Genomic DNA, 12,600 nt, shown 5'->3' on the forward strand with positions numbered 1-12,600 from the left:
CTTTCCTTACCTCTGCTTGCTTTTCCACTGATGTAAACCTAACAGGTTTGTTTCAGCTTACTACTCTATTCACATAGTTTTTTTTGTTTGTTTTTGTGTTTTTTTTTTTTTTTTACATATGTAAATATGTTCAGCCAGTAAGAAATACTGTTTCATAAATTGTATTAATACCTAAATATTGTGTGTAAGTGTAATATGGCCAACTTGTTTGTTAAAAGTATGTAACTAAATCTTTAAAAGTTTTAAAAGATTGTAAATGTTGATGATATATACTGTAGTTGCTATACAGTGAATGTTTGGCATTAATATAAAAAATATTGGTTAAATCAGGTGTCAAATTGATTGTGTCTTGTCTTAAATATATCTTGGGTAATGGAATTACAAAACATTACAAAACCACATTCAGTCACTCATGCGCATGTTTCACAGGATTTTGACCTGCTTGTTTGGGCGCCTGGTCTTTGTACTGCGTTGAAATTTTGATTGACACAATAAGTAGCGAAGCAGTTTGACTGCCAAACCTTGGCAAGACTCTTTGCTGTCAACAACACAGCAGTGACTGCAAAGAGAGGGTTTAAATGTACCTGGCTTGAATACGATTGGTACCCACCACTGATTGAAGCTTGACATGAGTGTGGCAGTTACTTTAGGTGCAATGAAGCTTTTTTCTTGTCACTCATACGATCATATATTAGCCACTTGCTGTATTCTGTTCCCATAGCCATATTTCTTTGCCCCAAGTCAGTGTTACTTAAAATAAAGCACTCAAGTAACTAATGCAATGATATAAAAGGTTTATTATAGATTTAAAGACAAAAATATATATTTTCAGTCACCACAGTTACATTACATTAAATGACACTTTCAACATTGTTACTGAGGTCATATCCTTGAACTGAAGCTGATTGGAGGACTTGCACATTATGTTTGCCATTTTCACATTCTTCAAGTCTGCTTCAGGAGATCTATCTCAAAGATATTACTATGTGACGGAAATACTACAAATGCCTAAAATCTGAAACATGAGAGATCCCTTAGCTTCACAAAATGTGTTCATAAAACAGAGTCTATAGTATCAGGAGATTCAAATTCACTGGTCTCTAAATACATATGAACATTGTTTGCTAGTTCAAATGACATTGTCCCTCCTGTGTTTACTGATTTTGAAATATATTTTTATCAGAATAATAGTTTTGGGTACATTTTAATTATTTCCAAGTAAACTAAACGGATATATATTTTTTTTGTTTAAATATATATGTCTTAATAGTTTGGTCTTCCTAAGGGGGGGGGGGGGTGCTAATAATATGAAATTAGTGTGAAGTATATGCAACATTATTATTATTATTATTATAGAATTATACAAAACACAAATTTTATATTTTTAAATGTATACATATTAGTAAAATAAAGTGAGGCCTAAGCGGCCTTCAATCCAAGACCACCAGGGCTAAATAAAGAAAACTCTTTCAGTCACACACGTCATCATGGTTTGTGGCATACATTGTACAGCAGGCATCACTGTATTTCATTTGTGCCAAAGCGTTGCAGAACATTGCAGTTTTAATAATGCACACGTTGCATTCCAGGTACTTCCTTGCTGTTTATAACTTGAAGTATAAAAAGGTTATTCTAGACTGCTCAGAGACACCATAAAGTACCTGTGTCATATCAGCTATACATGCTTTTGCCTCTCATTTTTGGTGTCCTTTCCCACACCTGCGTTAGGCTTCTCCTTGATTGTTATGCGCTTTTGGGTGTTGTAGATTGTACCCCATGCTGTAGATGTGTTTGGTCACAGTCTTTTCCTCACTATCCCTAGTATAATAAGTATATCTTTAACCTTGTTGTTGTGTAGTTATAATTCAATTATATCTGCCAGTTTGCTACAACAGATTTTTACAGAAGTTGTGCAAACAAGGTTATTTATTTTAATTTTTTAATTTTTTTAAACCAACATTTTGACCTGCTACAAGACACCGTGTATAGCTGATATGACTTTTGCTCATTCACTTCTCTATAGTATAAAAACAAATGCAGACTTAGCAAAACAAGGTGTATTTCATTACAGATGTCAATACTCCAAATGACCGGCCTGCAGAAATCCTGACTGCATCCTTGCTATTTGTCTTAGACACTCAACATATAAATATCCATCAATCCCTGTTCATTAATTGCATCCCAAAACAGACAATGAATGAACAGTAAGTAATGTGTTTATTATTATTTAATTTTTTATGCTCTCTAATTCCCTGAAGCTTCAAGTGTTTTCAAGTTAAATTATATATTTTTATTCCGTCCTTACCAATCTGCATCAACACAAATTGTCTTTTATTTTTTTAATACCTATTGTAAGAGCAAGCAGGAGCTTTCTTGACAGTACGCTTTGCAGCCAGAGTATCATTATAGTACGTATGTGTTAATAATGCATAGTGTGTTGGAAGGTCCTTTTACTGGGAAAGACATGGTGGGCACTTGCGTTTTATATAAAAAGAGCGAACATTAACTAAAGTAGCATTTATAAAGAAACTTTCTACAATCAGCATCCAGATAAAATAATCATATCTGTCTGGTATTGAAACTTACACAAGGTGGCAAATACAACAATAAATAAGGTATTCAGTTATTGGTAAATCAAATTCATTTTTTGTGTAACTCTAGAAGGGAGTACAGTATTTCACTCTCATCTACAAAGCTGATTTGTTGAGCTGTCCTGCTGCTGGAGGCTTTCATATACCCACATGCCTCATCTTTACAAGCACAGCCAGTGAAGACAGATAACTACAGTTTCCTTGCGTATTAGGTTTACACCCAGTAGCAATATGTAAAAGCGGGTTGTACTATATTTTATAGGAGTTTACTTCTTGAAATATTAACGGCAGGGAACAGCAAGAACAAAACCCCCTGCGACCACAAATGTATCTGCCTGTATCAGCGTTCATTATTCTAGAGTTGCGTGGATTGGCTTCCCCAGTAGCACATGACACGGCTTGCAGAGCGCAGCAGCAGACACGTGAGCCGTATCGAAGGTGTTTCTGTTAGATCATTCTTAAAAGTCGGAGTAATGGATTTGTTTTTGAAGGACGTGAAAGAAAAACTTAAGAAAAACGATTCACAAAAGCTCACAGAAAAATGCAAGTCTGCGGTGTCATTTGTTGTTATTGTGGACAAAGAAGGAAAACAGGTTTTGCAAAACACAAATTTTACATCTCAATTCCATTTGCTCCTGTGTTAAGTTTGTAATAAAATCATGTATTTACGAGATCGTACTTCAGTTCATTTGATTTCCAGATAATGTATTTATCATCTTTTATATATTTAATTTTACAGTCCTCTTTCTAGGTTCATGATAGAATAAACGCTGTCTGTAGTACAGCCAGATTTCCAGGTTGACTGGAAATAAACACTGCTTTAATACTGTATCTAGTCAGTGCATATGCTAAACTGGGGAAAGAAAAAGCGTTCCACTGTTTTTTCGGGCCGGGTCAGATCCGGGTCTAATGAGAATTTTACACCGGGTTGGGTCGGGTCGGGTAAATAATTGTTGGTTCGTGTTTGGGTCAGGTTGATTAATTTGGACCCGTGAAGACCTCTATTACTAAATAAAAACACGTAGCCTGATCTAGCCTATATTGCATATGTCTCCGTCAGGCAACTAAAACTGAACAGCAGCTTTTGAACTCATAGTAATTGCAATAAGAACCACGTAGAATGATTCAAACATCATAAAAAGGTAAGGGAACATTAAAGAAAATTAAGAACATTTAATTGGAAGCGACTTGCCAACTAACTTAAAGGTAATGTGACACTTCAATGACTAGTTACTTGCAGTACAAGGTGACATTTATAATAAAAAACCTGGGCAGTTTGTGAATTAGGAAACACTGTTCCGTCAAACAGAAGTAAAGTCAGTTTGTATCTGTAACTAAACAAGTCAGATTATTCTTCCTATTGTGTAGATTCTATAATATTTGAATTTCAATATATTATTACATCTTCTATTATTCGATCATGAGTTTTTTCAGGGAGTTCAGATAGGCCGGGATCAGAGAAGCTGTGTCCTCATCATTCATTATCTTTTCTCCTCTTCCCTCAGAGCCCGCAGAGCTTGGGGATCGGACAGTGTTGGTAAAGGGAGTACTGTAGCCCTGTGTGTTTAAAGATAAAAAAGATACAGGCTCAAAACAACAGAAGACACAAATTGTTTGTTGTACACCTGAAAAAAACTTCACTCAACACTCATGGATTTATGAAGCAAAGCTGTCTGCTTTAAAAGGTAATTCATTCTAATCAGAAGTTTCAGCTTCCACACCCAAATACAAAATTGTATTAATGTTTTAGTGATATCTTCAAAATATTTAGAAAAATATTTTAAGATATCTCTAAATCAGTTAATCAGAAGAGATATCTTCAAATGCTTCCCGTATACCTTGAAATATACTTAACAACAAAAGAAAAAACAAGAAAACAAGGTATTAGTTAAAAAATGCACACAGGTCCCTACCGAAGAGTATCCTTTGCCGAAGCTGGCTCGGTTCTTGGTTCTGATCTTCGTCAGAGCCGTCTCTGCGATGTCCGCTCTCTCCTCTGCATCGTCCAGCTCATGTACCGTCTTCCTGTATTTGGCCAAGTTCATATTTGCCTGCTCCTCCTGAAGGGAAAATCGTAAGGTTGTAGGTTAATAAATGTGTCTGTTATGCAAGAGGTCATTTGCTTTACTGTCATGACCTATTTCCCTTCAAACACAGCAAGATGTTTATACCTAATTCTGAAGGTGTACAAAAGTACAGAAAATGGGCCTGGTATTCCTTGTCCGTCACATACTGGCCCACTTAGTTTGTGAGATACGAATAGCAAAAGATGGACATCCCAGAAAGTACAATTTTAGTGTAATGAACTCAGTTTGAGCTAAACCTTTGTTAATTCTAGAATATTCATTTTGATACATAATTGAGAAGAGAAGGAGAATTTGGACTGCACAGAAAGGATTTGATTACTGTAACATAGCATTACTCACAGCCTCCTCGACTTGTCGCTTGTAGGCCTTCAGTTTGTTCTGCAGCCTCTCCACCAGCTCCTGCATCCTCTGCTGGTTTTTCTGGTCCTCCTCCGCTTGGAACACCAGCTCTTTGAGACGCCGCTCATTCTTCCTCAGGGTCTTCACACTCTCCGCATGGCGCTTCTGCTCACCATCCAGCTCCAGCTCCAACTCTTTCACCTGCAAACAAGCAGATACTCTCAGCTCAATACATACATGAAGAGAAAGCTCTCTTCCATTCACTTTCATTGGGATCCCAAATCCTGTTATCTGCCGATAACAAAGTATGTCAGCTGTATGTCACAAAGTTTCCCATTGACAGCATGCAACAGCAGCCTGTCGCCAAGTATAATGACTGATTCGACTGGACTCATAACTGACTTAAAAAATATAAAATCAAGGACCTTAAAAAAAAGGAAAGACTAAGCACTGGTCATATATTGATCTTATTGTCTTCTAAATAACATATCCTTTGTAATTCTGAGAACATACAGGTTCAGCACACTGTATGAGCTGTCCGTGTCCCTATGTTCTACTCTAATGGGTTTATGCCAGACCAGTGCTTAATATCTAAAGACCATAACAGTTAATGTTAACTAGAAACTGTGACAGTGGTTAGTGATGTAGTTGGAAAAAAAACAAATTTGACACAGCCTCCCCAACCACTTTTATTAATCTGCCAAGCTGAAGGTGAAAGGTCTCATATATCCCATTGTCAGTCCACTGAAACAGACGACCTCCAGCTGAACTCCGATTGACTGGGAGCTGATGCTATACTGCTAAAAAAAAAATACAGTATATATATATATATATATATATATATATATATATATAATAAAGGATTTGTGTTTTATATTCAAGTTACAAGAGTTGATATATTTATTTGCTAAGGGGTTGATTTGATCAACCTGTGACCCATTTGAATTGTCTAGCACTGTGTTTAATTTCAGTGTTTTGCACTCACTCTTCCTTCCAGTTTCTGAATGATTTTCTTGCCTCCCTTCATGGTCAGCTGCTCAGCCTCCTCCAGTCTGGTGTTCAGGTCCTTTATCTGCGTCTCCAGTCCTTTCTTGACTCTCTCCAGGTGGAGGGAGTGGTCTTGCTCCTGACGGAGTTCCTCTGACATCCTTGCAGCCTGGGTGTTACAAAAAAGCTTTGCTTAAGGGCCCTAAAGTTAAGGGTGAAGTGCAAAGGCAAAGTCATAAAGATAACAGAAGGGGGACTTTAAAGAGAGCCGTGCCATATTGAATATGTAATCCTAAGGTTAGTTGCAGAAATGAGCAGTTACATTGGGTTCCTAAATAGTTTAGTTGTCTTTTACCCGTAGAATGCATTTTGTTTTTGAATTTCTTTTTTGTCAAACACATAAATAAAATGATAATACAAATGTATTATTTTTGAACAAGCAGAAACAAGGATGAGCTAATGATTGTCGTGATGTCACAGTAACATACCAGTACCTTAGCGATTGTTGCTAACTGGTCGATCATGGTCAGTCAAGCCTGTCCCTGGCTTATCCATTCCTATGCCCCTCTCCCAGGGGTTGGCAAGCTAAAGTCTAATTTTCAAAGAATACATTGTATAATACACTGTATACAATTTAGAAGCAATATATTGGCAGAATTCACATACCTCAGATGTGGCTTTTTTCGTTTTTTCTTCGGCAGCTCTGACCTCACTGTGCAGTTCTTCATGCTCTGTGTTTAGCTGCTGCAATTCTGCTTCCAGCTTCCTTTTCAAACTTGTCACTGACTGGAACTGCCATTGAGAAAGGATTCAGAGAGGACACAAATAAAATGATCACTGTCTGACAACCTTTTCCATATGCTTTCTTGTTCTATCCTACTTTTTTTTTTTTTTTTTAGATTTAAACTTAATTATTATTATTATTATTATTATTATTTATTTATTAGCAGACGCCCTTATCCAGAGCGACTTACAATTGTTACAAGATATCACATTATTTTACATACAATTACATTATTTTTTATACATGATTTTTACGTACAATTACCCATTTATACAGTTGGGTTTTTACTGGAGCAATCGAGGTAAAGTACCTTGCTTAAGGGTACAGCAGCAGTGTCCCCCACCAGGGATTGAACCCATGACCCTCCGTTTCAAGAGTCCAGAGCTCGAACCACTACGCCACACTGCTGCTAATCTCAAATGGGTTCCAAAATGATTATTTACATTCCTTTTTTATTTTACTTATTTTAACTCAAAAAAGGAATGGCCTTGACTTCAACGGCATGTTATATATACTGTAACTAGAGGAACTACAAATGTGGTATGTTGTACACTGGTCCTTTCTATTAAAACTGCCTTTGTGCTATCAATTCCACTGTCATCCCACCACACTGCTGTTCAGGATCATTTGCTAAGGGTTACTATGCGATTACCGTGGTCTAGCACACTTTTAGAAGTACAGGTTACAGTTTGAAAAGAGAATTGCTTGAGAGGTGTACAGATTCATTCCCTCACCTGACCCTTCATTTCGTTGTATGTATCGTTCATTTCAATCAGCTCTTGCTCTAGGATCTTGCAGGCCCGCTCAGAGGCGTCCACGCTAGTCCGAGATTCCTCCATCTCAGTTGCCAGAAGGTTGCAGCGTCTCTCCATCAAGTTGTACTGTTCTCTCATCTCTTCTTGCTGTCTGGACTCATCTTCCATCTGCGTCTGCAAGTCCTATGGAAAGCAAAGCCTTTAAAAAACACTCTCAACTCTACCTTGAGTTTACTATGGTTATTCCATGATTTCACTATGCTTCACGTGTTGCTATGCATTTACCATAGTATACTGCAGTAAACTTTAATAAGGTCTTCTGTGTTAGGAATAAATATGAAGGATTTCAGTGATATCACAAGACCAGTGCAATAGGTTCATCTATTGAGCAACCCATCCATCAAGAGTCTCCTGGGTGTGGAATTTGCAGAAAGCCACCACTGGATAACTATGAGATTATGAGGGTCCTCTGTGTGTGATTTCTCCAGATGTTGTATGTCTGAATCAAATACTTACAGGAGGAAGAATATGTAATAATTATAATAGCTGCTGGAAATTATGTGGCAAAAAAATATCTCCCTACATTAAGCACAGGCTGAGAGAATGCACGGAGGACAAACACACGAAATGAAATGCTAAAATATACTTTCATTTAGCAGTTTTCCAAATGCATGGGCTTTTGTTTCATGTGTTTGCATTGTGATACATGCCTTATATTGCCAGGTATTATATTATCCCTATCATGTTTTGTCTGTGCACGTACCTTTATCTGCTGCTGCATTTTCTTGATGGTTTTCAGCAGGTCTCCATTATTCTTATTAACAAGGTCCAGCTGGACCTCCAGCTCGTTGACTTCTCCTTCCAGCTTTTTCTTCATTCGCATGGCCTCCGTTCGGCCCTTTATTTCAGCATCAAGACTGGCTTGTAGTGAGTCTAGTGCTCGGAGGTGACTTTTCCTGTTGATCAAAAACATAGTTTCAGCTTTAAGGTTTTAAATCAATCAATCTATCAATCTATCTATCTATCTATCTACACACACACACATATATATATATATATATATATATATATATATATATATATATATATATATATATATAGGGCAGCTGGATAATATAGCTTTTTAAACAGCCGTTGAAGCTCTTTGTACGGTAAACTCATTTTGTTTTACCACATTTTAAATTTTACAGCAGCAGAGGCACCCAAACCTCTGAAGCTTCCCTTCGCTTTAGCTCTCCATTACTGCTGTTAAACAAATCATCTGAGACTCCTGTAGATCTAATCTATACTTTGTTAGGCCTCACAAGATTGATTGAGGTTATTGTGTGCAACTCAGCGGGAAAGTGTAACAGACTGTCTCAGTAAGTGCTATAAAGATATCATCCATCTCTGTGCCACCCAACAGCTTTCTAACCTCCCTGTGTTCTGAGGGTAAATGGGCTGTCTGCAGCTTGAAGGCTAGCTGACCTTCTAGGGAGGGCAAAGTAAACATACTCCTTCCAGAAAGCAGTTCAAGATGATTCAAAGATACTAAAATCTTCCTTTCCCTGGGGGATCTGAAAATAAGGGGCACCAATTAACACGTTTCTATTCAGATCATTTCCATTTGTACGCAGTTACCACAGAGGTATAAAACTGATTTAGCATTGTTTTAATTTGACTTTGCTATACAGTAGCGTGCGCAGTTCACGTATTATAGTGAAGTTCTGCCTGTACGTACTTTAGAATTGTATCTAGACAAGCACTTGAACAGACCCACCACAAGAAAGACCTTGGTGTTGTAATAGACAACCAGACGGTGTAGGGAAGCGACCAAAAGGCCAACAGAATGCTTGGTATATAGTCCAAAGTGTAGACAACTGTTTAAAGGAGGTTATAGGTACAATGCCCTAGTGAGACCAAAATACAAAACCGACATTGCGGCCTCGGAGAACGTCCAGTGAAGAACAACCAGAATAATCCCAGGGCTAAAGGATTGCGCTATGAATACAGATTGAGGGAACCACATCTCTTAAAACAAGATGAACAATGAGAATTGAAGTCTTTAAAATATGAAAAGGAGTTGACAAAACAAACCTATAGTAGCCAATACATTAAGATCAGCATCAGGACCAGAGGACACCGTTTGAAATTAAGTAGAGACAGATTTAGGACAGAGGTTAAGGTTATTCTGTACACAGAGATTGGTGAGGGTATGGAATGGGTTACCAAGCCATGGTGTTGATGCTGAATCACCCGCGGTCCTTTAAGACCTGACTTGACAAGTTTTGAGATTAACCAGCTACTAGGAACCGGAAAAGCATAAATGGCCCGCTCTCATATCTTATGTTGTGAAGAAACTTGGTAAATAAATTATTGATCGCATCTGAATATACAGGGAGATTCTTGTGCATCTGTCTTTACCAGCTGGCCTTTAACCCTGGGATTGCTGCTTTAGCTGCTAAATGTTTTGTTTTTACAGTTTTAGATGATGTAGTACAGAGTAAAATATGAGAAAAGTAGAACACAGGAAAAAGAGATTTGTTAATGTAAAACTGAATGCCTTTCAGCTCAGTTAAAAGGAATGAACTTACCATGGAAGAAAGCAGTTCTCTATTAGAGGTAGCAAGACAACAGAAAAAGAGAAGGAGACAGTGTGAAGCAGAAAAAAGCAGATTGCAGTTAATTACATGAACATCAAAATCAAGTGTTAAATGATTCAAAATAAAATGCATTCATTATAACAAATATGATGACATCAAAAAAACTCAATTTTCAAAATATCGCTTCATATCCATTCCATTAAATCACTATAATATTTATTTTCTTCATGTTAGATGAGTAGTATGTGTTGCTATGGTGAGGCAATACATAGAACAGTAAATGATATTTAAATGAACACATGTCAAAGGGTATATTCAAATATTCTACCTCTGTCTTTTTGGTTAGTATTGGAACTTAACAGGTGACCTGTGCTTTTATTTGAAAAACTGCCATGTGAAGTTCAATATCCAATCTAGACAGGAACTCAGTTAATATGTTATTAAAACACAACCCTGAAAATACGAGTGAATACTGAACCAGTCTGAATATACCTCGAAGCTTCAAACTCCTCCTCCTTCTCTTGTATCCTATGATCTATATCAGACTTCATCTGCGTTAATTCTACCTGCAGTCGCACTACTTTGGTTTCTTCAGCCTGTGAAAAAGAAAACAAAATACATGAACAAGTTAATTAGGTTAAGAACAACACTTGGTACCATGTTTCTAGTCTTACAGACACTAATTACATACAACAATTTGGAAAATATAATTGGAATATGAAATGGTCTTAGTATGTAGCACATGGGTAATGATACAGCACCATGATACTGCAATGTTTTACAAGTCCAGTTTGGTTTGATACTAATGTGACAACACTGGTATGTCAAAACCTGTAAATGCTAATCACTGAGGTACCCATTCTCCTTTACTTATGTCTCATTCTATTAAAGCGGTCATTGAGCTATCATTACACTAATGAAAGCACACACAACTTAATGTTACCTCTGCCCCTTAGATCAAAACCATTGACTTACAACTGCCACTTTATTGTAAATGATTATCTAACACCAAAATGCACTGCAACGTTTTCATTGATAGCCCGTTATGTATTTATTGTCCAGAAGGTGGCGTTAGAGTATATACGTATTATGTTACCCTCTCTTCTGACTTAACCCACTGTGCTTTAATTTGGCGAGGTAGTTAGAGTAATAGATTAGGAAGAATTAAGTACTTGGCAGGATTTGGAATATGCTCAAAGGTATTTTATTACAGTTTAAAGATAAAACTATTTTCCTGCCAAGCCAATGGTCCACTCTGAATCTTAAAAGTAATTACTAGCTTCAGGTTTCACCTCCCACAATCTGTCAGCACCACCCAGATTTAATACCGGTAGTTTAGGTCATCTCTAGTATCAATATTTGGAAAAGCTCCCGGGGACCCTTTAAGTGAATGAACACTGAAACGTGTGCAGGCTGGCCCCAAGAGGTGTGAGCTTGAGCAGAAATCTCCAGTAGCAAGGGCTGCCTATTCTCTGCCTTTCAAAAACACATAGTTCATCGCAAATACTCTCACAGAGGATTATTTTCTAAAGACGCAGACTGGAAAATTACAGATTAAACTGAGTTAACAGTTTACCTAGGAGCTCAATATTTTGTGTGGAGCACAAATATTATTTTACATGCCAAGCAGAATCCAAACCTTCATATGCACTTGGCAGAGCCCAAATGTTGGCACCAACTGGAACATTAAAACACTGTACCTGGGTAGGATTTTGCATGACATCTGATCTAATCCTTGTACTGTCCTTGTTCTCTGGTTTAAGACCCTTTTCACTACAAATCCCTCTTCCTACATTTTTCTGTTAGAATTTTTTTTCTGTCATCTTTCATGTATCCTGCCTTAACATATAATTGCTCTATGGTACAAATAAATACTTTGTAGAAACTCACTTTTAAAAATACATGTTTCCAGTACTACACATTACATGTGACTCCATTGGGGGCCACTGCATTGGTAACACATCTGTGTACTGATTGCAGAATGTTTTTTGTTGTAAAATCCCTGTCTGTGAATTGGTTGTGTTTCCAAATAGTTTAGTTATGACCTGACTTATTCATGTGCAGCAACACTGAGACATGTTTTTCTGTATTATTTAAGTCAATGTGAGCTCATAAAAGATAACATTTTTAACACATGCAGCTAAACTATTCCAAAGGGGAATTCATATGTGTCTGTGACAAAAGCACACCACTCATAAACCAGCAAAGCAAGGAGCTTACCTGACCTGGATCAGCTGAGATTACAAGGATATAACTGGCAGGTCAGCTGTAAATGTAGTTTGCTTATGTCGTAAGCTTACTTTCAAAACTAACAAGCCTAAATACTGACCACATGTCGATGCCACAAGTGTTACAACCAGTTCGCAATATTATCCTTACACAAAAAAAGTTAAGTTACTTAAGTTATTCCCTGGAAAAACAACTTGACAGCTCTGACTCCAGGCAACTCTACAAGTGGGAAGCAATAGTTAAAAT

General features: G+C 37.2%; 1 protein-coding gene across 3 annotated transcripts in view; it reads right to left on the bottom strand.

Moving 5' to 3' along the window:
* Positions 1-777: 777 nt before the first annotated feature.
* LOC117422994 (putative uncharacterized protein MYH16) overlaps positions 778-12,600 on the bottom strand; it is a 79,428-nt gene continuing 67,605 nt past the window's right edge. For all 3 annotated transcript variants that reach the window (XM_034038289.3, XM_034038292.3, XM_034038290.3), the window contains 8 exons: positions 10,618-10,721; positions 8,307-8,499; positions 7,523-7,726; positions 6,671-6,796; positions 6,003-6,173; positions 5,018-5,218; positions 4,505-4,651; positions 778-4,148 (listed from right to left, as the gene is read on the bottom strand). In XM_034038289.3, coding sequence (XP_033894180.3) covers positions 4,002-4,148; positions 4,505-4,651; positions 5,018-5,218; positions 6,003-6,173; positions 6,671-6,796; positions 7,523-7,726; positions 8,307-8,499; positions 10,618-10,721 — 1,293 coding nt within the window. In that variant the 3' untranslated portion in view covers positions 778-4,001. The remainder of the gene's footprint in view (positions 4,149-4,504; positions 4,652-5,017; positions 5,219-6,002; positions 6,174-6,670; positions 6,797-7,522; positions 7,727-8,306; positions 8,500-10,617; positions 10,722-12,600) is intronic.

The sequence above is a fragment of the Acipenser ruthenus genome, chromosome 17 (assembly GCF_902713425.1).
Source record: "Acipenser ruthenus chromosome 17, fAciRut3.2 maternal haplotype, whole genome shotgun sequence".
NCBI lineage: Eukaryota > Metazoa > Chordata > Actinopteri > Acipenseriformes > Acipenseridae > Acipenser > Acipenser ruthenus.